Raw genomic sequence first — 26,153 nt, 5'->3', positions numbered from 1 at the left:
AATTAATGAAACGGTCTGTTTATGTAGATGTCTGTCTAGTTATGTAGTTGTGTGTGTGGATGTTTTTATGTATTCTCTTTGTATTTGTAATTATATGTAAAACAAACGTGTGTTTGTGTGTGTGTGTGTGTGTTCCAGGAACAGTGGTCGGCTGGGTAATAGGGTTCTCCATGCGTCGGTTCACTTGAGGCACGTTAACGGGACCCACCCCGGTGCTCCCCCTCAGGGGGGAAAGCGCCGCAGCAGTTTCAGGGCTCGCCTTTTCCCCTTTCACCCAGAGCGCTGCATGACCTCACCTAACTCGGCACCGACTAATAGTTTTGGATCACAGTCCAAAAGTACAGAATGTTTCCAGCTGTGCCAGATGTTGTGCCTCAAGGCAATGCACCTTGAGAGACTCTCGTTATCAAGCTCGCTGCTTGCACACTACACAGAAGAACGAACCTCCGATCTTGACGGTGAAGTCGTTGGTCACCATGCAGTTCCGGGCGGCAAGATCTCTGTGGACGAACTTGTTGGCGTGGAGGTAGGCCATGCCATCGGCGATCTCTCCGGCCATCTGGATCATCGTCTTCAGAGGAGGGAGGCAGAGGGTCTCCGTCTGCTGGAGGAAGACAAACATCGCCGTGTATTACAATGGAGAAGTCCATCCCAGGATGTGCTGCCCATATTTAGCCGTGGCCAGGCCGTCATCAAGAGGATTTTTACCATACTCATTTTAATTAAACTGAATAAAAGCAGCACTAATTGAACTAAAATACTCTCAAACACAAACACAGGCTAGTTTAATAATAATTGGACATTTTAACGCTGGTATGAAATCAATGCAGGAGAAGGATGAGGGTTCCAGGGGTAAGAGGTCAAAGGTAACGGGTCAGGGGTGAGGGGTCAAAGGGAAGGAGGCAGAGGGGGATTTGGGGGTCTGAGGTGAGAGGTCAAAAGGTAATGTGTCAGGGGTGAGGGGTCAAAGAGAAGGAGGCAGATGGGGGTTTGGGTCTGGGGTGAGAGGTAATGGGAGGGTACCTCTTTAGGGCGCAGGGAGCGCAGGTAGCTCTTCAAGTCTCCTCGGGTCATCAGCTCCATGATGACCAGGGTGGGCTGGCCCTGGGAGACCACGCCCAGCAGACGCACCTACAGCCAATCACAGCACAGCCTCAGCAACCACAACCAATCACAGCGTAACCTAGACTGACATGGAGTTATGAGCACTCCCAATGGGACGCTCCAAAAGACACCTGCGCTCTTAAAAAGCTTAAAATAAGCAGAGATTATACCATGAAATAGTCTGCTATCTATCCCTTATGGGAAATGCAAAAGTACATGACTGTAGTAGAATAAGTTGTGTTAGAAGCTGTGTGTTATGTTAGAAGCTTAGCAAGTGTGGTGATGTCAGCAAAGCTTCTCCACACAATCAATCCCTCACAAGAATGAAACACTAAAGTGCTGTAATGGTTGTGTACGAGAGCGGAGTATGCAAGTGTCTGTATGTTTATATGTAAGTGCGAACAACGTGTGTGTAAGAATGTGACTGAGTGAGAGCAAGCCAGTATGCAGGCTTGTGTGTGAGACCCGCGTGTATGCATGCGTGCACGTACCACATGGTGACAGTTGAACTCCTTCATGACGGAGGCTTCGTTGAGGAACTCGATGCGCTCCCGCATGCTGGCCGACTCGTTGACCGTCTTCACCGCCACGCGCGTCTCCGCCTCGTCCTTGACCACGCCCTTGGCCAGACCCTCGTACACCATGCCGAACGAGCCCTGGCCCAGCTCCCGCGCCAGCTTGATCTTCTCCCGGGCAACCTCCCACTCGTCAGGAACATACACTGCACACAACCACGAGCAGTAAGCACCACAGAAGAAGAGACTGGACACAACCACGAGCAGTAAGCACCACAGAAGAAGAGACTGGACACAACCACGACCAGTTAGCACCACAGAAGAAGAGGCTGGACACAACCACGAGCAGTTAGCACCACAGAAGAAGAGACTGGACACAATCACGAGCAGTTAGCACCACAGAAGAAGAGAGCAAAACACTGCACACAACCACGAGCAGTCAGCACCAAAGAAGAGCAGAACACTTCACACAACCACGAGCAGTTAGCACCACAGAAGAAGAGCGCAAAACACTGCACACAACCACGAGCAGTTAGCACCACAGAAGAAGAGGCTGGACACAATCACGAGCAGTTAGCACCACAGAAGAAGAGGCTGGACGCAACCACGACCAGTTAGCACCACAGAAGAAGAGAGCGCCACAGAAGAAGAGCAGAACACAGCACACAACCACAGGCAGTTAGCACCACAGAAGAAGAGAGCAGAACACTGGACACAAAGAGAGCCAAACGGAGAAGTAGAAACACAATGATAATAAAAGTCTGTTTAGAATGACCCAAACACCAGAGAATATGTTTAGGAACAGATCTGGTTCTGGTCGGGTTTTAAAAAGAGACTTATAAAGATAAACATGTACATTGTGGTTGGAAAGAACAAGTCCGGAGCACAATTGTTTTTTATATCAGTACAAATATTATAACAGCCCATGCTATCGGCTTCATCAGGTCCCACTACGTTCTCTAGAACCAAGCAATATGGTGTTGCATCAACGGGTTCAGCAGTACTCACTCTCTGCTGCGCTGAAGTACTCTGGGTTGACCGACGCATAGAGAACTCCATTACCCAGCCGATCGCTGTTCCTGGAACACACACACAAACACACGTTTGTTTCACATACATAAATAAGAATACAAAGACAATACATAAAAACATCCACACACACAAACAACTACATGACTAGACAGACGGACATCTACATAAACAGTCCGTTTCATGATTAAAAAGACATAGTGACAGACGGACAGACAGACAGACAGATAAAGACCGACCTCTTCTTGTTGAAGACGAAGAGCAGGGGGATGGCGACGCAGAACAGGAGGATGATGATGAAGACGAAGACCAGGATGTAGAGGACGCTCTCATATCCTATTTGCACACACAGGAGAAAATATTCAATAAAAGCTTGAATCAGCTTGAATACATGGTGTTAGTGTGGTCTGACCATAGAAGCTGAAGCCTGAAACTCCTGTTTTAGGTTAAGAATATTTTAGAAAGAATATATTCTTCATAATACACAACTCTGGGATTGGAACATCAACCACAAAATGCTAATTTCAATGCATTGTTTACATCTTCATACAACTAGTGCACCCCTTCTAAGATATCTTTTCAGCCGAGTACCCCATTCCCCGGCACACAACAGAAGCTTTCAGAATTTAAACTTGCTCAGGGTGATATTTCTTTGTTGCTTCCTTCACTACTCTAAAGTACCCCCTAGGGGTACGAGCAGCCTGATGTGAGAACATGGGATATGGATGCATGTCCTACGTTCTGCCACGTAGAAGCTCACGGGCGGGGTCCAGGAGCCGTTCCCGGCCAGGGAGGTGGCCCTCACCAGGGCCGAGTAGTTCCCCGGGGTCAGGTTGGACAGACGGGCCCCGCGGTGCTCCTGGTACATCTGACGGGACACACATTCGTGCTTCTCCGACTGAGACACACAGACACACACATATACAGACACAGACACACACACACACTTAAATCTAGATACAGGGGTTCTCTTCAGCTCGACATGTATTTGGTACCAGCTACAACAGGCTTGGTACCAGCTAGACCAGGTTTGGTACCAGCTACAACAGGCTTGGTACCAGCTAGACCAGGTTTGGTACCAGCTACAAAAGGCTTGGTACCAGCTAGAACAGGTTTGGTACCAGCTACAACAGGCTTGGTACCAGCTACAACAGGCTTGGTACCAGCTACAACAGGCTTGGTACCAGCTAGACCAGGTTTGGTACCAGCTACAACAGGCTTGGTACCAGCTACAACAGGCTTGGTACCAGCTAGACCAGGTTTGGTACCAGCTACAACAGGCTTGGTACCAGCTACAACAGGCTTGGTACCAGCTACAACAGGCTTGGTACCAGCTACAACAGGCTTGGTACCAGCTAGACCAGGTTTGGTACCAGCTACAACAGGTTTGGTTCCAGCTAGAATATAACTGGTAAGGTACCAGCTAGTACTGGTATGGTACCTGCTAGAACTGGTATGGTACACGCTAATACAAGCCATGTTCCACATAATATAGGTTTTGTACCAGCTACAACAGGTCTGGTACTAGCTAGACCAGGTTTGGTACCAGCAGCTAAAACAGGTCTGGTACTAGCTAGACCAGGTTTGGTACCAGCTAAAACAGGTCTGGTACTACCTAGACCAGGTTTGGTACCAGCAGCTAAAACAGGTCTGGTACTAGCTAGACCAGGTTTGGTACCAGCAGCTACAACAGGTCTGGTATTAGCTAGACCAGGTTTGGTACCAGCTACAACAGGTCTGGTACTAGCTAGACCAGGTTTGGTACCAGCTACAACAGGTTTGTACTGCTTGGCGGGGGTCTACCGAGTGCGGGACTCACCTCGGAGGCCAGGCGGTACTTGATCTCGTACATGAGGATGAGTCCGTTGGGCCGGGTGGGTTCTGGCCAGTGCAGGGAGACCCAGTCCTCATGGCCCTCCCAGGTCAAACGTCCCGGGATGTCGTCAGCCCTCTCTGGGGGGGACACAGAGGGGAGGGCACGCTGGGTCAGCTGAGCCAGCCTTACATCCTTACATTTACCTCATTGAACATTGATAGTCTGATGGTCAACCGTGTTTAGCTTCAATAATGTAGCATACACTGTAAATCTACATCAACTGGATATCTAATATTCACACATTATTTTAATTGACATTGCTACCATTTGTACTTGTTTTACTCATTTGTTAAAACAAGTTTTAACGCTTATTTAATTTTTTGCGGCCGATATTGAGGCTACTGAAGTCCTCTCTGTGGTAACAACCACACTTCCAATCAAGGGTTAATAACGTACATCCGTCTTAAGCATGCCCGCTGTCACCAACAGGGGGCAGCAGCCCTCTGTGAGAACGCTGGACGCGTCACCCTAGTAACACTACTCTCTGTCGTCAAAAGGGACTACAGACCGTTTGCTCATCTGACCAGAGGCCGACCTGCTCACCAGTCGCTCACCAGCTTCCGCAAAAGTCTCAAGCTCACTTGTTTGGAGTTCACCTCGACTCTGCATAGCCTCCCCCCTTACCCCCCCCACACACCTCTTACGCACTTATTGTATGTTGTATGTCCAGCACTTAATGTACGCTCTTATCGTATGTTGTACGTCCTGGCACTCAAAAATAGTACTTAGCATTGTGTAGCATCTTATCCTAGCTATCTTTGTTGTATACAGGGAATGGGTTAACCTAGCGATTGTTAGTGCTTGGCACTTGTTTCTATTAACATCCTTACGGTACCGACAGCACTATATTGTTGTTTCTCTTTCTTCTGACAAATGAACTCATTGCCAGTCGCTTTGGATAAGAGCGTCTGCTAGAACGCCCCTCATGTAAGCGAGACCCGGCTGTGTGGCGGTGCGGCGCACTCACCTGCGGGCTTTGTCCTGGAGAAGACGAACTCCGCGGCGCTGCAGTGGCGCACCTGGCGGTTGCAGGCGTGCACGTCGATGCGGTACACGGTGAAGGGCTGCAGGCCCGAGATCTGCAGCTCGCGCTCCCTCACTTCCTGCTCCATGAAGTCGAACTGCTGCAGGGGCGGGACCAGCGGCGCCGGCCCACTGCTGTTCAGCCTACCGGCGCGCAGGGGCGGGGCCACCGAGCTGTTGGCGTACAGCCGCTCGGCGCCGCGCGACACCGTGGCGTTGGGGCGCCCGGCGACCACGTCCCTACGGCGACGGTCTGGGGGGCTGTTTGGGGGGGGAGGCATTATGTTTGTTTTTATGTTTTGTTCGTTTACTATGGACCAGGGCCTCAAGGTGACGCTATGTTTACATGACAAGTTGGCACAGTTTCCCGGGTTATCAGAGTATAAAAAAGTATTGGTGCAAGTTTTGTCCCGACGGGAAGTGAATAGCGTACGTAAACAGACAGAACGGAGCTCTCCGTCTCCACAGGGACCAGCATTAGAACGTTATTCACTACAGTATGCTACACAAGTCCATGGTATAATATATAACGCTAATAGCAGCATACACATCTTTCAAATTGAATGCAGATGACACGAGTGGACACGCACATTGTCTTCATATGCTAGAAAGTTCTTGGTAGAGGCATTTAGCGGAGGCTCTTCGCCTCTCCTGCAGACAGCAGTGGCAACCCCGATAAGCTAATTCATTATTACTACGCGACCACTAATCCAAGCAGAAGTCCTAACAAATAGGGCATTCTTTTGGGTGTGTGTGCGTGCACGCATGCGCGTGTGCGTGTGTGTTCACCGTGGTGTGAAGATGGAGTTGTGCAGGAAGTTCTCAAACACTTTGCGGTAGGAGGCGTCCGCGGCCTCTGCCTCCAGGTCCTCCGCTGACTTGGGGCAGGGGCAGCAGGGTCCCGGGTCCCCCCCGTCCTGGTCCTGCTTGGTGGGCTTGGAGTCCTCTTCCTGGTCCCCCACCCCCTTAGCGGCGATCCTGATGGGCACCTTCAGCTCTGGAGGATGACGAGGATGGGAAGCCCTGCATGAGTACCCCTCGGACGTGTGTGTGTGCGTGCGTGCGTGCGTGCGTTCGCCTCACCTTTAGAGCAGTAGTTGTGCTGGTAGAGCTCGCGGTCCTCGTTCTGCTGTTGCCATAGCAGCAGGTAGTAGGTGTGGTTCCCGTTGGGGGAGAAGGGGGGGGACCAGCGCACCACCAGCTGGGTGGAGGAGTTGGAGTAGGCTCGCACATCCAGAGGCATGGAGGGCGCTGGGGGGCGAGAGAGGGTTCATGTACCGTGTGGTATTGGGTGTTTGTGTACTATAACCTGCGGGCCTGTTTCTTGTGTGTTTTATTATATTACTAATAGTCTTGGTATTGGAGTGTAGTATACATCACCTGGTGCAGTGGCTAGGAACACCTTGTGTTGCATCATATTGTACTATTATTGTATTGTGTAGTAGCATTAGAGTACAATATATGAAAGTGGATTATATACAACCTGGTATCACAGATATAGACACTTTGTGTTGTATAATAGTATTGTATTATAATATTAGATTACCTGCAGGACTGCTGTTGATATACACCACCCAGTGTTGAATTGTAGTTCTGCATTAAACTGTAGTTTGATTCTAGTGTAGCTCTGCATTATACTGTAGTTTGATTATATTGTTGTGCTGTAGTTCTACATTCAACTGTAGTTTGATTCTGTTGTGTTGTAGTTCTGCATTATACTGTAGTTTGATTCTGTTGTGCTGTAGTTCTACATTATACTGTAGTTGGATTCTAGTGTAGCTCTGCATTATACTCTAGTTGTATTCTAGTTCTGCATTCAACTGTAGTGTTATTCTACTGTTTTGGTTCTGCATTATACTGTATAGTTTGATTATATTGTTGTGCTGTAGTTCTACATTAAACTGTAGTTTGATTCTGTTGTGTTGTAGTTCTGCATTATACTGTAGTTTTGTTCTAGTGCTGCAGTTCTGCATTATACTGTAGTTTGATTCTGTTGTTGTGCTGTAGTTCTACATAAGACTGTAGTTTGATTCCAGTGTGGTATAGCTCACCTGCAGGGCTCGTGTGGATGTACACCACCTTGCTCTTGGCCCCAGGTGTGTGCTTGTCCTCCACCATGAGGGTGATGGCCTTCACGAACACGGCGTACTGGGTCCAGGGCTTCAGTTTGGACAGCAGCACGCCCGGGTCCGCGTCGCGGTCCTCGTGGAGCTCCACGTCCACCATGTTCCAGCTGTTGGAGCCGCAGCCCTCCTGGCCGTCAAACGCACTGATGTTCTGGAAGGGTCTGTGGGGACACGAGGTCATATAGGAGCTGGTTCTTTAACAGAAACCCAAGACAGAAAAAGCAGGACTGTAGAAGTATAAACATTAAAATAAGAATAGAATGTTTAACATGTTAGGTATTATGTCAACGCACAATTAAGAGTAGTGTGTAGAAGCACAATTAATGTATCTTCGTGGAGAGTTGAGGTAGACATTATTGGCATTGCTACGTTACAATTGACCCCAATCAGGAAGGAGAGGGTCTGACGGAGGCCGGGGGAATGTAAATAAACTGTAGAATGTAAACAGATGACAGGAGACGCTGATTTGAACTTAAACATCGGCAGCTGAAGATCATTAAAAACAACATGAGATTCAAATGCTGCAAACAATTTGTGGCTCAGAATTGGAGGGAGAGGAGGAAAAGGAGGACCTCCTCCTCTTCCTCCTCCAGGAGAAGGGTTGGAAGAGAAAGAGAGAAATAGAGGAGGTAATGGAGGAAGGGGCGGAGGAGGTGATGGTTGAAGGGGTTAAGGACGAGGAGGTGTTTAGGGGGGAACTTACGCTTCCTTGTAGTAGACGACAAAGCTGATGAGGTCTCTGTAGTCGGGCGGGCGGTAGCGCAACCAGGTCAGTTTGATCCTGGTACTGCTGGTGGTGTTGGACTTGAACTGCAGCACGGTGCTTTCACCTGGGGGAGAGACAGAGGGGCGGTCAAGGCTACATCACTGGGGAGAGGGGGGAATTCTGGGAGTTTTCCAAAAGTTGGACACGTTCCACGGTAATTAAGGAGGAAAAGAATGTACTTGTCCTCTTGTATGCAACTGTTGCCCGTTTAGAAATCATTGTAAAAAATAAAGTTTGCTAGCTTAATTATCTGCTGTGTCCCGAAATGTATTCATATCATGTGGCCGAATTTACAAGAAATGTACCGGAAATGGTTAGCCCGTTTGCAACCCATGTCTATGCCTGACCCGTTTCAACCCTCTCTGCACGAGATCTCAAAGACTACCCGGTTGACGACCCACAGCCCCCGGCTTACAGCTGGCTCTGTCGCCGTTGTTGCGGAAGTCCTTCTCCTCAAAGTGGCTGCGCACCCCCGTCTTGTTCCACATTGCGTGGATCTCCGACATGCAGAGGCGCGGGTTGGCCTGGAAGAGGAGGCTGCCATTGCGGATGGTCAGATTGTGCTGTTTCCAGTCCCACAGGTACTGCAGCTGCTGGTTTTCGAGCGCAGCGAAGGCGTACGAACTGCAGGACATAGAGGTAAACAGGTTCATGGACATAGGTGGACAGACGGACAGATGGACGGAGACAGACAGAAAGACCGATAGATGTGACGAAGAGGTCAAGGTCGGACAGACAGAGGCAGACAGCAAGGTTGTAGAGGTTCATAGATGGACGGAGAGAAGGTTGCTACAGAGGCTCACGGCCTTGTCACACGGTTGTTTTGAAGGCATCGTACCGGGGTGTGCACGAGAGGAGGAGGAAGGTCAGAGAGGAGGAAGAGACGATCAAGGCCTTCCAGTGACCCTGGGAGGCAAACCCTGAAAGTCTTCCCGACAGACATCGGGCTTGTTTAGATGTAACGTGACCCTGTACAAGAATCCTACCTGCCTAGAAATTGACACCATTTTTCATATTACGGGCTTTCACTGAACCAGGTCACCAGTAGCTCGATAAAACCCAATTATCCAAATCTGATAACGGTGTCAAGTGAATGTAACCGATCCAATGTAGTGTGTGTGTGTGTGTGTGTGTGTGTGTGTGTGTGTGTGTGTGTGTGTGTGTGTGTGTGTGTGTGTGTGTGTGTGTGTGTGTGTGTGTGTGTGTGTGTGTGTGTGTGTGTCAACGTAATACATTCTGCTCTTCCTGCGCCCTGTCTCTGCAGTATGTCGTCGTCTTGACGACCACCTCCGGCTGCATTCCAGCACTACGGCTCTGAAACTACACTGGCCTGTCACCATGGCAACGCCAGGGCCACGGACGAGGGGCATGTAAGCAGATAAAGGTGCTGAAACTAAGACCTCCATTTAAAGTACCCCCCCTTATCTGATTCCATCGCTCGCACACACACCCTAATCAAGTTGTCCTTTAGAGAAAGAGAACGATCAGGGGAAGAGATAAGTAGAAGGAGAGACAGCCGAGAAATGGATCTGGCTGCGCTTCAGACATGGAGAGAGAGAGAGAAAGAGTATGTTCTAAAGCGTAGCATGGGAGTAGCAAATGTTTGTGCACGTGTGTGTATGCACGCTCCCGTGTGTGTGTGTGTGTGTGTGTGTGTGTGTGTGTGTGTGTGTGTGTGTGTGTGTGTGTGTGTGTGTGTGTGTGTGTGTGTGTGTGTGTGTGTGTGTGTGTGTGTGTGTGTGTGTGTGTGTGTGTACGTACTCGTCCAGGAGCTCCTCTCCGTCGATGTAGCGGAGGTTCTTGAGGAAGGAGAGGGAGCTGAGGGTGTGAGAGTGTTTGATCCGCACGTAGCCCGTCACCCTCTGGATCAGACCCATGAAGCTCTCCAGCTCAGACATCATGTTGTCTGGCGCAAACACACACACATACACACATCATCGTCTACACTCATACAACGAATGGTGGTAAGTGATAGCTGTATTAATAGCTTTAGCACAAGTGGTAGCATAAGTAGCACTAGTGCTTCTAGCTGTAGTGTATCAGCAGTAGTGGAAAAGCGAGCAGAACTCACGTCCTCTGCGGATTCTGATGTGCAGGTTGCCTTTGATAACGGTGCAGCCTTTCAGCGACTGGGCCGCGTCGACCGAGTCGATGACCTTCTCGTCGCAGTACTTATCACACAGGCCATCGCAGGCCGAACACCGCATGCTACGGGGGAAACGCACCATAACATATCGTTGCTTATCCGAGACAAACAGCATAACATATCATTACTTATCAGACACGGGTGGAAGGAACACAGGAAGGATACTGCAAATAGACACAAGCCGTGACATATCACACCACAGGCAAAGATCGTGCAAACGCAGAGAATAACAGATCACATCGCAGACTAAACACAGCATAACATAAACAACAAAGCCTGGTTCATAACACGGACGAATGCCACAGGCTATCAAAACCGTCCCTCGCGTTAGTGATTGCTAGCGGCGGATTGGGCGGTCTGTCTCACCTGTCGATGGTGGAGCGAGTGAACCCCGAGGGGCACTCGGACATGCACTCCCCGGCGTGGATGACGAAGCGGTCGAAGTCGGGCAGGTGCACCCGGGAGCAGAGCTCGGCCGAGATGCAGCGCCAGCCCTCGAAGCGGTAGGTGCCGGCGGGGCAGTCGGCGACGCAGCGCCCCCCGTGGTGGTAGTGCATGCACGCGGCGCAGGCCGTGGCGTCCGCTGCCGCGGTGCAGCCGCCCAGGCACTGCGGGTGGCAGCACTCCCCAGCCGCCGTGCACGCCCGCCGTGCGCACGCCTTAGGGCATTCTTTTAGACAGAGAGAGAGCGACAGACAGAGAGGAATTACATTCATGCAGTGTTTGACGTGCTTGTGATTGGTTGGCAGGCTGGGAGCTAGCAGTGAGCTAGCACGCTTGCCCTATACTTTTAATCTAAAGGTTACACCCTTCAGATATTTGCAGAATGCAGAGCTAGAACATGACTCTAACTAGAAGGAGGCGACTCTACTAAGATAGTTTATGACAGTAATTATGGCCGCAAGTCAAAACATGCAGAGTCAGTGTTGTTTTGGTTGCCCGATGCTCCCTAAGGCTATGAGTTGGACACCCTCTGAAATAGTCACTTCAGCACATTCACAACAAGCGTTCTCAATAGTGTTTCACATCATATCAACCAATCACAACCAATCTTTGCAATGGTCAACAAACATTGTGAAATTCTAGCTTCGAACAAAGGGATACATTTTTGGTTCATTCAGACAACATGATTTAGGCACGAACGAAAACAAACTAGCGTTCGCTTTCGCAATGAATATCAGCGTGGCCTTTGCAATGATTACCAAATATGGGAACAGCCCAACATTGTTCAAAAAACTCTCGCCATCAGATTCAAGGGACACTCTAGCTCTTTGTTCTTGCTGGACATAAAAGTTTAAAGCAAATTAAAAGATATTCTCATCTGGGAAAAGCCTTTGGTGCAGATTTCTGGTCAACTTTAACATGGTTAACCGTCTATTGTGGATTAAACCATTTGATTGCTCCGTAGATTGTTGCTTTCATCTGGGCTGCCATTGTTCATTTGGTTTTTATTGGAGAGGCGATGCACTCGTTCACCCCCTCCCCCGAGCACTGATTGGACCCATCATATTCACATTTTGCCAATGCCATTTAAAGATAAAACTGCAGGATTTAGGTAGGAAAAACAAAAACAGGTTTTCCAATCCTGTGCCTTGAGAGTCCAGAGTTCCCGGATCCAGTCCACGTTTTGCAGGTGTCTTCAGTCCGACTAGCTCATCCAGTGTTTGGGTCACAATAAGTCAATGCTTATTGTAGCAGAGCAGAGGAAAAAGTGACTAGGGGAGGTCCCAGCAGCAGGACTGGTAATATTTAGGACCATGGCTCTTTTGTGCTACCTCCACCCCACTACTGTGGTTGCAACCAGATGGAGCATGTTCTCATGGTACACAAGAATGGTCGACTGTAGGTGGAAGAACGGCTGAGTCGACGTCAATGATTAGGAATGGTTGAGTTTCAATGTAATGTTTGCAATGGTTATGTTTACGTATAGGGGTAGCGATAGTCAACTTAGGTAAGGGTTTGTTGTAGTTGAGTTTAGTTTTAAAGTTGCAATGGTTATATTAAGGTATATGAGTAGAGAGTTTAGTTAGTTGAGGGTGTATTTTGTTTAAGTTTATGAGTATGTTTATAGTTACGAGGAAATAATTAAGTTTTGTGAGAGTTTGTTAAGGGTGACTAAGTCCAGCGCATCATTGTTGAGCAACAGAGATGTCCTTCTGGAGGCCCCCACTCTGCTGTGTCTGTGACGTCAGGAGCCAGCCCAGACACGCTCTCCTCTCCAAGGGCCCCGCACAGACAGACAGAAAGACGTACCAGACTCCCCATTGAAAGAGCATCCACAACGCCCAGAGACAAAGGCGAGCTCAGATTGGCTGAGCCCTCCAATCCTCTCAAAGGTTAAATGTGATTGGCTGAGGTATGCCTTCGTACTGTTTATAAAGAGCAGCAGATTGGTTGAGGACGGCAAAACACCCAGTATCTGGTGATTGAACCCCGAAGACCGCATGCAGTTTGTGGCGAATGAAGATGCTAATGTATACCAGACTGCCAGCCTCACTCTGTTCCCGCCTGTATGTGGGTGAGTGGTCTCGACCGGCTAGCAGACCTCTGCAGTCTGCTAGGGAGTTACTCAGCACAGTGGGGGTTATGAAACGCCGTGACAAATTTATAGTCACGGAATCTATTTAAAATTCTGTCAATACATATACTCCTAACCCCTATGCAATTCTATGTTATAATTCTGCTTTGTTTCATCATAATAGCAGAGATGTCAAGGCAACGCAGAGTTCATGAACTTTGAAGACATTCCTGCGTGCAGCACAGGTGACAAACACTGCAGAGTGATAATACGCTATTATATTAATGGTGTTTTATTATCGCCGTTGAACACACACACACACACACACACACACACACACACACACACACACAGTTTCGCAGAACAGAACAAGGTTAAACAATAAGATGTAGAGAGAAAAGCGTGAGAAGGAAAGGAGGGCTGAGAGTCTTTAAAGGAGGTCAGCTATGCGTGGAATTTACTCTCTGGCTCCCGCCCTCTCTCACAAACACCCCAGCAGAGCACAGAATCCAGGTCAGCTTAGTTTAAAAAGGTCACTGGTCAGGTGTCATTCCACCAAACTGCTTCCTCACATAACCACCAATCAGAGTGCTCGGCCCAGAGCAGCCCCTCACCAAGGGAGTGAGGGGCTGCAGGATTGGGGTACGCCCAGATCCAACGAAACCTAGTCTTCATGGATGGACCCTCATGGAATGACCGGACTACAGGGAATGTGGGTTGTAATGTTCCAAAAAAAAAAAAAAAAAAAGGACAGGAATGTTTATATTCCCTCGGTTGGGAATAAATTTCTGGTTTGGATTTGTTGTGTAGTTTAAACGGTTTTGAACGTACAACCCCGGTTGGGGTTGAGTATGTGACAGGTATGAGGGAAATGTTCTGCATTCCTCCAGTAAGTCTGTCACCTGCCTGTCTGAGCAGCCTGCGCGCTGGCACACAATGTTCTCACTTTCTCTCCCCGGGAGAGGAGGGGCGGCGAGGTAGAAAAAAAATGTCTGAGGTAAAGTAGATGAGAATAGAACAGGACCTTATTGCACCTGCAAAGACTATGGTCTTCTGATTGCATTTTAACCAACATAACTTTGCATTGCTAACTATGGATGATTTTGTATTGCTATTTGGCTGAATTAAGACTAGCCTCACGTTTTTATTGTCATGTGCAAATGAAAACATGTTGTTGTGCTATGGGCTGGGACCACGCCGTTCAGCGGTTAGTTTTATATACTGGTTTGCAGCCGCTCTGCTAACCAGACGTATGCCTGACTGTGCGTTTATGTTTGCGTGTGTACGGCCATGTGTGAGTGCTGGCGTGCGTGATACCGCCTCACCCGCAATCTCCTATCTACTGCCTCCATCTGCTGGAGCATGAGAACCACCTGAGGCAGCATCTACTCATCTATCTGACATCTACCCGTCTATGAGACATTTATTTTGCTATCCGACCCTCAGAAGTTTACCTTGACAGACCTACCATGTTGTGACATCAACACAACACAAATATGGTAAATACTCATCGTTTTGCCGTTCTGATGATGCCTGCCGTTACCTCGACTGAAGCGTTGGCGTGAGACGTTCTCAGACGTCTAGCACAAATATACATTTTATCACTGGGATAATCAGACGAAGTATAACCTAGCCTTCTACCAGCAGTCCCCAAATATACATAGATGTTCAAAAACATATTTGTGTTTATATATATTTTTTCATACAAAACATAACTATAGTTTCTAGTAAAAAATAAGTATACTACAAACAAAAAATTAGTTTCTTGTTTGTAGTATTGCCCCAAATGTAAATGTAGTATCGATTTTATAAAAAAAAAGCTTATTAAGCTGTAGAAAAAACCTACTAGGATACAACTACGGTAGCCCATCAACCATTGGTAGATGTAACTAGCGTAGCCCTTCAACCACCACGGGGAGATAGACCTATGGTAGCCCATCAAGCATAGGTAGATACAACCTCTGTAGCCCATCAACCAGGGGTAGATGGACCTACAGTAGCACATCAACCAGGGGTAGATACAACTTCGATATCCCTCTATTGTTGCCCTCTTGTTTGCAGCCTATTTGAATGGCTAATTTGTAGATTCCATCACATGGACGCAGGAATCGCCATGGCCATTAATACCATAGTGATTAATGCCACCATAGTGATTAATACAACTATAGTCATTGATATCACCAAATCATGGGCTATCTTTAGCACTTTGTCTTGACATGGTAAAATGCTGTACGTGTGCTTCCTCTGAATAAACACCGTAGGTGTGTTCTTTCTCTATCAGGTCATTTTCTAGCCCAGTACCTCTTCAAAAGCTCTGAACGGCCAGGTAAACAAAGTGACGCCAGGGGCAACCAGACTCCGCCCCCATAAAGACTGCCACCGCCCCTGCATGGTGGCCGGGGCCTCTGGTGATGTCAGCACATGTGTGCTGGAAGGGGAAGGAGGTGAGTGTCTAGACATGGTAGATTACAACAGAGATACCCGCGTGAATGTCCCTCTCAGCAGGTTGTTCTTCACACTCGGTGATGTCGACGCGAGCTGACACTTCAACCTTCAACCGTTCCTCAGAAGCTGGCGTTCGAGTGTGAGACTACATTTTGAACATCCTCTCAACCAATTTTTGCCAACAATAAAACTTGCAGCGTTATTCATTTTATAAATCGATAGATGATGACTAAATATGGTCAAAAGCTGTCTTGGCTAGACAGTTAGTTAGGCATGTAAACATTCAGTAGGGTCAGTTCAGGGCAAGCTGCAGTAGTCAGAAAGTCAACGCACTCGGTTAGTTGACGGGTGTCAGTCAGCAAGTTAGTTAGTTAACCAATCAGTCAGTGGTGTGTGTGTGTGTGTGTGTGTGTGTGTGCCCTCATGTCGTGTTTATCCAACAGTCCTGGTCTGTGGAGACAACAAAGACCACTATTATCCACTCTCTTCATTCACAGCCTAATTGCCTGCTGACCGACCGGTCTGCAGCGCCCGGCGGCCCGTCGCTCCGTCGTGTCCCACAGAGGGAGCTCAGACGCTGGGCATGACACACCACTGAACCCTGGCTCCACACACAAACGCACAAAACAACGGCCTTCAAACACAGTGTTTAGAAACCAACCACAAAAACAGATGCGGGGGGGTTGGGGGAGAAGAAGCCGAGATGTTTACACCCAGAAGTCCTGCATAACTAGAACAACAGAATAAGTGGAGGGAGGCCGGGCCTGGTCGTTTGCTGAACTGGAGAGGACTGTTGTCTTGGGAAGGTGAAGCAGCTGACAACAATAATGTGCAATCACTGTGATGAGACGTGACCCTGGTCTGTACGAGTTATACGTCCATGACTGGTCTGGTCCAAATGTGATCCAATCCTGGTCTAACTCTGGTCTGAAACAAATCCATCTGTGGTAAAAACCCCCTGATCCGACTGCGGTTTAGTCCTGGTCTAAGAGCAGTGCACGGCCTGGTCCAACTATGGTGCTAAAGTGCCAAAGTAAAAACGTGCAGCTGGAGATGATGTATAAATACGGTCCATTAGTGCTTTAAAGTCTGCCATGGCTCAAGCCAACTGTCAGTTTGGAATAACTGTCGTAAGACCTACGGCCGTTCCCAACCGTCTCACAGACCATACGATAACAGAGCATAACTCCATGTTCGTGTCACACTGTTTATGTCATGGTCTTCGCCTGAGGACAAAATAAGCCGTCTTGGCCTATTGATCACTGAATCAATGTCACCGCCATCTTGGATTGGCCGTCGCCTAAACAAATGGGGAAGTATTGTGTCTGTGGAGACGGCGCTCGCAGCTCTCCCAGCTACTGATTCCCCATTAGGTGTGTTGACAGCTTGTGGCAGCAGCGTGATGAACAGCCCGTCAAGAACAGCCGCGGCCCCGGGCCGGGAAACACAGAACAGGGGGCGGGGCTTATCTAGGGGCCTCACTGTTCGAAAACATCTGAAAGCTCTCAAAAGCAACTGGGACACAAAAGATAAATACTTTGTAAATTAAAGTGTGGGCAAAAAGAGTCTTTAAATAACTCTGAATTTGCATTGTTTTCTTTTGTTTGTCATGGTGGGATCCTGCTCTTGTTATAAATGCACTTAAATAGCACCCTAAAACATAGGAATGCTCCCGCCCTTTTCTTATGTAACTTGTGTTTCCTCTGTTACTTATGTTAAGTCTCATGCTGCTGTTGCATTTATTGGCCCCTTTAAAGAATGATTGTGGCAATGCTCCAGAAGGGAGACGTAGCAGAAAGCATGCCCCGGGGCTCTGTGTCATGGATGACAAGGTGTCTCGGCAGGACTGAAGGGCGGCGCTTTGATGGGAGAGCCTACCGTACATTAACAGCCTCTGGGAGACAGAAGCTGTGTTCGAAATCGTTCACTATTCACTCACTCACTATTCCCTATATAGTCTTTATGATATAGTGCACTATACAGGGTACGAACAAACGAGAATTCGGACACTACGCTAATGCTGCACGATTACTCGAATCGCAATCGCGATATCAGCCTTTGCGATTGTATAACCGCAGAAGGCTGCGATTTAATAGAAAGAAAAATTTGTTTCTTTTTTTTTCTATGTATTTTCTTATTTATTCTATTTATTTTATTCAGTTCTACTATTGAGAAAACCTAACAAGTTTGCACAGCAGAAATGCCTTTAATTTAAAAAAGATATATTTTTTATTATTTATTTAATTTTGTAAAATATTTTTATTTTGAAAACAGTACTGTACACATTTTTTAGTTTTTGTATTTTTTATGCTAGTTTATGTTTGGATGTTTGAGTTGAGAAAGAAACATTTTAAAATATGTTTCTTTCTTTTTACAGTATCTGTGTGCATTTTCCTTAATAACCAAGCAAGTAGACTCATGACACCATTGGTTTATTATATCGCAATCGCAATATTGTCCACAATAATCGCAATATGTCTTTTTCCCCAAATTGTGCAGCACTACACTATGCTGAACATTTCTAAACGTTATTTGCGTCAGTAAATGCGCCGGGTATTTGTGTGACGCAGACAGATGTGCCCACATCATGTAAACAAACCGGGAACTCACGAGGAAAGCTGGAAGTTGTATTGATGTTGAATGTTACATTTCCTTGATCAAGGTTTTTTTTATTAATTTTGAATGTTACATATTCTATGTTAAATCACAAATAAATTGTTGAGATTTCTAAACGAAAGGCGGAGACTCCATCATTAAATGTATTTGTTATCGTGGTTATTCAGCTTCTTCTTCTCCTCCGGAAAAACACGACCGCATTGCATTGTGGTGGTATACAGGAGTAACATGTAGGGAACATCTTATGTTCACTTAAATTTTGGGTATTTAAGTCCACTATATAGTGCATGAAATTAACCCTATATAGTGCACTATATCCGTGATAGGGAACGATTTCGAACACAGCTATTGGGAGATTACACATGGTGCATTCTGCTGTTTTTCTCATCAAGCAGGGATGTGAATGTTGTAACTGTAAGAAGCCTTGACATTCCTGAGTGTTTGCGTTAGTGTTTACCCAAGGTTGAAGATGGAAATATCTCTGGAATGTGATGAGAGAGCCCATCCTAGCTGGCCTGAGACAGGATGCCATCTATCTGAGGGTTGCCTGCCTAGTCCCTGAATAGGGCCCGGCCAGGGCCCAAGGCTCCGTCCAGCCTATCCCTAGCCTCCGTCTAGCCTTTACCTAGCCCCCGTCTAGCGGCTGCAAAGACAAGCCATTACCAAACCCCTGCCTTCCACAACCTATCCCTGCCTGGCCCTGTGCCACAACACAGACCCAAGAGTTCAACTGGGCCTCCACAGAGGCTTAACATGAAATGACGGTGGCTGGAGACAACGGCCCTGCACAGAGCTCCATTGAAGCTCCTGTGCCTGGGAGCAACCGTTTTCCCTCCCTGTGTGTAGTGGTGCTCCGGGAGCCATAATGACAGAGGAGCCTCGATCAAAACCAAACCACTAATGTTCTCCAGGGAGTTCCAGGAATGGGTGGGACCGCTCCCTAAAATAATGGGGGGGTCCGAGTCATGCACCGAGGCTCTGGTTTACTGTGACATCCCTGCAATTACCCACCCCCACCCCCTGAGAGAAACACACACACACACACACACACACACACACACACACACACACACACACACACAGTCTTGTGTTTGTGTTAAGGATGGCAGATTATTTCATATTATCATTTACAGGCTAGCCTTGTCATCATTAAATGAAGAGGCAGACTAACCAAGTGCTACATGAGTGATGCGATATTGAAACAGATGGAAGGGAAAGACCTAATTTTGTTTGATATAACCATCAACTTCAATGTTATAACAGAACATGTTGGGATTGGAATATATCATACATCCGAAAAAGATTTCAAAAAATTGAGGAATGTAATCGATTTGATAACTAAGGAGGGGGAGTGTTGTCAGAGGGGTGGGGCTGAAGGAGTGAAGTTAGAGGGATGAGGTTGGGGATGTGTACGGTAGGAGGAATGTTGTCAGAGGGGTGGGGCTGAAGGAGTGAAGTTAGAGGGATAAGGTTGGGGATGTGTACGGTAGGAGGAATGTTGTCAGAGGGGTGGGGCTGAAGGAGTGAAGTTAGAGGGATAAGGTTGGGGATGTGTACGGTAGGAGGAATGTTGTCAGAGGGGTGGGGCTGAAGGAGTGAAGTTAGAGGGATAAGGTTGGGGATGTGTACGGTAGGAGGAATGTTGTCAGAGGGGTGGGGCTGAAGGAGTGAAGTTAGAGGGATAAGGTTGGGGATGTGTACGGTAGGAGGAATGTTGTCAGAGGGCTGGGGCTGAAGGAGTGAAGTTAGAGGGATAAGGTTGGGGATGTGTACGGTAGGAGGAATGTTGTCAGAGGGGTGGGGCTGAAGGAGTGAAGTTAGAGGGATAAGGTTGGGGATGTGTACGGTAGGAGGAATGTTGTCAGAGGGGTGGGGCTGAAGGAGTGAAGTTAGAGGGATAAGGTTGGGGATGTGTACGGTAGGAGGAATGTTGTCAGAGGGGTGGGGCTGAAGGAGTGAAGTTAGAGGGATAAGGTTGGGGATGTGTACGGTAGGAGGAATGTTGTCAGAGGGGTGGGGCTGAAGGAGTGAAGTTAGAGGGATGAGGTTGGGGATGTGTACGGTAGGAGGAATGTTGTCAGAGGGCTGGGGCTGAAGGAGTGAAGTTAGAGGGATAAGGTTGGGGATGTGTACGGTAGGATAAGTGTGAGGCTGGATAAGTTTGAGGTTGGATAAGTGAAGTAAGGGGTGAGGTTGGAGGGTGAGGTTGAAGGGTGAGGTTGGAGGAGTGAGGACGGAGGAGTGTGAGGTTGATGAGTGTGAGGCAGGAGGGGTGGGGTTAAAGGGGGTGAACAGAGATGCACAGACAGAGAAGCACTAGAATCCAGTGTACAGCAGCCCTGTCCCACTGACAAGAGCAAGGCACTCAGCTCCTCAGACAACGCTAACCATGAAAAAGAGCATTAGCTGGGTTAATAGGGGACAGCCTGTCCCGTCTAATGCCCATAGCTCTGCCCCCCACCCCCCACATATACACTCAATTAATCTCTGATGTGATTAGAGCGCTGATCACATTCAGGTCAGTATAATAAGATGGATATCGATAAACTCCTGTTGCATTCGCCGCCGCAGCCGGGTCAGAGCCGTTCATACTACTTGTGACATAACGGCACACACACTTCCCGTCTGCCCGGCCTACAGACCATGGTGTCTCCAAGCGTAACAAAAAGGCTGGTGTTGTTCCGAGCCCCTGGCAGCCGGTCCAGCTACATGGTCGAAGGCAGACCGAACAGACTACGATGACACAAGGAACGACGACCAGACGATGCCGTTATGACAGACTGGATAGACTCGGATGACGAGGCGGGACTTTGACGTCCCGAGCACAATGACCGAGACGGGCTCACGAGCTCACCACCAGCCTAGCGAGTCGTCTACGATGGCAACAGCATTAGTGAACAGACACGATGTCACGAGCCAAATTAAAATAATGATGTTGAACCAGACCGAAACGCATAACTGTGCCACCAGCGGACCGTTGAATAGACAATGATGTCACCCAGTCATGTGTTGGCGGTTGTTGTGGCAACACGCCGTAGCGGTGAAGATGGGATATGTCATTATCCTCCATTGTTCCCACCAATGAGGACAGATTGATCTGCTCTGTTTTCACTTTAAAAAGAACTTTCCCAGCAACCGTTCAAATCAAACGCAGAGTTTACACAACTGAACTATGGTAGTGCCCGATACACGCAAGATGCACCTCTTTCATCCTAGAATAGAAATGGAACAACGTAACCACTATGAAGTTAAATCTGTCGTCATTAACCAGATTTGTTGTAAACGGAAAACTCAGGAGGACCCTTCGACCAATCGCTGGGCAGCCCTGCTGCAGGGCCGTCGTTAAGTCGGTGTTGCTGCGAGCCATCAGCGACACAACGGCCGCGGTGACTTTACTAGAGAGTGGTAGGTAACAAGTTTCTACCGGTTGTAAACAGCCCACTGCCTGGGGGCTTCCTGTGCTCCCTGTTGTTTCGCCCAGATCTTCCCCTCCACTGCCGTCCTACATCCAGCACGAGGCACATCCGGCAGGCACACACACACACACACTTTGTTCACCCTTCAACTCAACCGGGAATACACACTTTATTGACCTTCCTCTCACCCAAAACACATTTTATTCACCTTTCATCTCACCCTGACACACTTTATTCACCTTTCATCTCACCCAGACACACTTTATTCACCTTTCATCTCACCCAGACACACACTTTAATCACCCTTCGTCTCACGCAAACACACTATATTCACCTTTCATCTCACTCGGACACAGACTTTATTCACACTTCATCTCACCCAGAGGCCGGGCCCACGCTCTATTCACCCTTCATTAAAACCAGTATTCCTCTTAACATCCCGGATCGGTTTTCCAAACGTTTTCTCATTAAACACTGTTTCTAGACCCACAAACAAATAGCATGTTATTTTCATGATTTTTAACATGAGACTATAACCATGAGATACGTTAGCAGCAGATACTGTGAAACTTAACAAGGGACATGATCTAACTAAGGATGTTTACGTACGTACGTATGCGGCGGTGTATGGTTGAGGTCAAAAGAAGTGCAGTGTCAAGTGTAAGGTTGTTTGGATGAGCGGTTTTCGAAAAAGCTGCAAGCAGCACTACTGTAGGCCAAGCAATCAGGCCGTTACCAAAGGGCACTGCCTTCGTTTTAAACACATGACATCACCAGGCCTGGAAATATTCAGGTTTTTAATGTATTCAATAATCCAGGCGAACAACTGGAGAGGGTCTGACCGGGTCCTCCCATTGGACTCTCTGCTTGCACAGACCAACCAATGGGACGGCACCATGGCTGTGTGGAGCTTTTATGAATGAGTGGAGGCTGGAAACACCAGCTGCTTATTGATCTGTTCGACCTGCAGCACACAGCGCTGGTGCTCTGCCATTACATCAAACTCACATCCGATCCATGGACACCAGGAAATACCACAGCTACACGCCGCCGTGACCCGCATCACAGGTCAGACGGTTCGTGACAGAGAACAGCAGCTGGGACCCAGGGTGACCTAGCACAATGGGTACGGCCCGCACATGCTGCCGAGAACCGTGCTGTGATTGGCTGGGGCATTCTGTTTACTAAACATGACCATCGAACAACATCCCCCTCTCGAACCCAATACCTTAACTTAACTCTCTCTAACCTAATACCTAAAGTAAATCCATTTCTAACCTAATACCTTAACACAACCATCTCCAACCTAATACCTCAACTAAAAAACATTTCTAACCTAAAACTTAACCATCTCCAACCTTGCATCTACAACCAATCACAGTGCGATTCCAAGCAGCATAGGTGGTTCTCGCCTGGCCTAAAACACAAAGCAGCCGTCGTTGTACTAAACGCAAGCTGGGTGCTGTAACTGAATGCCCGTGGGTGGCCGGGAACAAGGATACAGTATACAAGGAGAAAGTATATTAGGTGACAGAGCATGAAAGTGGAAATAACCGGCATCAAAGAAGTAGAAAAATAAGTAATAGCCAGGTTGGCTTTGAAATGTTTTAGAGTGGTGGACGGTTAAGAGTCGGCTCACATGATTCGGCCAGGAACATATGCCCTTACTTGCACACCCTTCAGAGCCGTTAGAGTAATGTGTTTGCAGTGAGAAAAGGTTGCAGGATTTCCAGGTACTGACGACCAACCTCTTCCAGTCTGTCGCTTCCAAAGAGTGTGTATGCGTGCGTGCGTGCATGCGTGCGTGTGCGCGGGTTGAGTCTGGCTGACTCGTCTCTTGGGTTCACATTATCTTGTTGCTGACATTCCTGTTTTCACTCTTTCTATATCCAATGTGAGATAGCCATCACACACATACACACGCACACACCAAGATTAACACCTGCAACCTGCCAATGGTTGGTTACTTTCAATTGGCAGTTCAGTTACATTTAAGGGCAATTTCATGTCCAGTTGAATTCTCTACCCGTGGTAGGTCAAAATTCTAAAAGTTAATTTTGGACACAACCACCCACCCACACCCCACACCCACACAAGAAGATGCGCTGCCTTACCTTTCTGGCAGTGGCTGGAGCTCCAGCAGCGGTAGCTGTAGTTGTGGTTGAACATGGTGCGGCCGCACTGTGGGAGGTTTTCCATGATGCCCGGGCACACATCGCTGCACTCCTTCGCCTGCTTGTTCCCGGCGATGAAGTTGTTGAACTCGGCGTCCATGATGAGCGACCAGTCCACCGAGTCCAGGTAGCACAGCTCGGGGTTCTTCTCGATGCGGATGGCGCCTCGCGTGATGTTCTTCAGGCTGTACAGGCCCACGTCCTTCAGGCTGGTCATCTCGAAGATCACCAGGGCGTAGTTGTAGAAGAGGTTGCGGCCGCGGATCACGCTGAGGTTGGGGAACAGGGTGCTGAGGCTGTCCAGGCCCGAGACGCGGAACAGCAGCAGGTAGTCCGTGATCATGGTGAGCTTAGGGAAGCTGAGCGAGCGGAACAGCTCCTGGTTGGCGCTGTTGCTGTTCTTGTCGCCGATGAGCAGGATCTGCAGGTAGCCCTCCACCACCGTGCAGTTCTCCAGCCGGTGGAACTCGCTGATGTCGTTGCCGATGTCGATGCTGGGGCCACAGACTGGAGCGAGACAGAGAGAGAGACAGAGGGAGAGAAGGGTGTCAGACAGTCAGATATATAGAGAAGAGACACAGAGGGAGTTGCATGTTGAAGTGTGTCAACAACGCTGGAGGCAGATCAAAACAGATCAACATTGTAGTGTACTCACAGTTCATTGTGCATATAGGACTTTAGAAGGAGGAAAATAAAGAAAAGAACAACAAAGACATAGTCACGTCGTAAGAGGGTATAACAGGACAGGTATCTTACATGTGCTTGTGTATTATTATGCACATACTAACTAGGAACAGAGCCCAGATCAAAAGGGTGGCCTAGGGGCATGCAGGCAGCTGAGACACCCCATCTGGTGGAGGCCCAGCCAGGCTCAGACCAGAGGATTCCCATCCAAGGCTGTAGACCAATAGTTCTCTACATGTGTTGACATCCATATGATGAGTGGGGGGGGGGATGCAGGAACATCGGCTGCAAGCTAATGTTTTTGTCCTCCACATCTGTATTACGCTGGTATTATCCTTCAACCTCATTGCTTTACAAGTCTAGCATGCATCCTCCCAGAAGGCTAGCAGGGTGTTTACATTGATGATCTACGACAGGCATCAGCTGAGACCCTTCACGGTAAGAGACTTGATTAGAGAGTGTGGCCAAGGCATGTACCAGCATGCATAAACACACCACAGGGCGACGGCACCACGGGACGTTCGACTGAAGACAGCTCCTCAGCCCTCCAAGTCCCCTCCATAACATCAGTCTTCATATATTTCAACTAACAACACAATCTTTACTTTGGGGGGAAGGAAGTCTGCAGGATGCGATTACAAAGTTCCGATCAGATCTTCTTTCATTTGGCCCAGAAGTTCACAAGGGTGACTGTCAATGTAATAATCCTATGTGTAGGAATCGCTCTTTATGCTTCCATAGGCTGGTTGTGGTGAGGGCTTGGGACAACGATTGTCGTAACTGAACTAAATATTTGTCTGTGGGGTCATATGCAATACATACATAGTTGTGTCGCATACATGTTTTTGTGAGAAAAAGTATTGCTTGATTATTATTAAGAAATAATATCCACAGTAAATCAATTGTATGGGGGCTTTAAGTTGACACATGCCTTGCTAAAGCGTCAGACGGGACTGATTACAGAGTAGGTCGGGCTATTTCCTGTAGGTAAGTACATAACCTGTGTGAAGTTCCTGCAAAATATACTCTGGACAACACTTAGACCCGCTGTCCCCAACCCCACACTCGGTAATCACAGAGACGACCTTCAAGCCTAATATCCCTTAATGATTTAACAAAAAACAAATGTTGACCAAAGAAAATTCTTGAAATTAGTTAATTTGAAATAGGGAGATCTATGTAATCGCAATTGAAAAGAACAGCCGGTCACAGAGCTCAGTCAGAGCTTATCATAGAGGAAGGTTCCGCAAGTAGTGGTTGCCTGGAAACAAGTGCTATCAACAGCTGAATCGCCAACTCAGTTTGTTTCGAGGTAAGCTTACTCAGGACTTGCACTTTAAGAGATTTCCAAATTGGTGGTTGCCTACGAGTGTTATACAGGCCGGAGCTAAAAACGATGAAAGCTGTAGCACAACAACATCTGCCCTAAACACACTCTTGACGTTGCATGCGTTCCAATTATTCCAAAACCTGTTCCCATCACACATGATTCATATTCTACCAGGCCTGATAACCTGCTTAAACATATATTTCGGGACATTTACATTTGCCTACACAAACCATAAAATGTGTGCACAACCGGTTGGAGAACCTTGGGCAGTCAGTCACCCAGGTTCATGCAGTTCAACACTGTCACCATCTAACCCAGGAGCACACTTCAGCCTCCATCACAGTCACACACACAAACAAACACAAACACACGATCAGCCAATAGC

The 26,153-nt window shown here is 47.9% G+C and overlaps 1 protein-coding gene across 1 annotated transcript in view; it reads right to left on the bottom strand.

The window, feature by feature from the left end:
• LOC307075933 (insulin-like growth factor 1 receptor) overlaps window positions 1-26,153 on the bottom strand; it is a 34,162-nt gene that overhangs the window by 4,491 nt on the left and 3,518 nt on the right. The window contains exons 2-18 of the mRNA XM_079736695.1: window positions 23,695-24,261; window positions 10,952-11,255; window positions 10,511-10,647; window positions 10,201-10,345; window positions 8,855-9,063; window positions 8,377-8,503; window positions 7,599-7,834; window positions 6,631-6,798; window positions 6,337-6,544; window positions 5,492-5,808; window positions 4,468-4,601; window positions 3,387-3,546; window positions 2,888-2,984; window positions 2,628-2,698; window positions 1,596-1,825; window positions 1,024-1,131; window positions 445-604 (exon numbers count right to left, since the gene is read on the bottom strand). Coding sequence (XP_079592821.1) covers window positions 445-604; window positions 1,024-1,131; window positions 1,596-1,825; window positions 2,628-2,698; window positions 2,888-2,984; window positions 3,387-3,546; window positions 4,468-4,601; window positions 5,492-5,808; window positions 6,337-6,544; window positions 6,631-6,798; window positions 7,599-7,834; window positions 8,377-8,503; window positions 8,855-9,063; window positions 10,201-10,345; window positions 10,511-10,647; window positions 10,952-11,255; window positions 23,695-24,261 — 3,378 coding nt within the window. The remainder of the gene's footprint in view (window positions 1-444; window positions 605-1,023; window positions 1,132-1,595; window positions 1,826-2,627; window positions 2,699-2,887; window positions 2,985-3,386; window positions 3,547-4,467; window positions 4,602-5,491; window positions 5,809-6,336; window positions 6,545-6,630; window positions 6,799-7,598; window positions 7,835-8,376; window positions 8,504-8,854; window positions 9,064-10,200; window positions 10,346-10,510; window positions 10,648-10,951; window positions 11,256-23,694; window positions 24,262-26,153) is intronic.

The sequence above is a fragment of the Pollachius pollachius genome (assembly GCF_949987615.1).
Source record: "Pollachius pollachius genome assembly, chromosome: 5".
In the NCBI taxonomy this organism is placed as follows: Eukaryota; Metazoa; Chordata; class Actinopteri; order Gadiformes; family Gadidae; genus Pollachius; species Pollachius pollachius.
The sequence above is the reverse complement of the archived record's forward strand: the minus strand, read 5'-3'. Positions and strand labels throughout refer to the sequence as shown.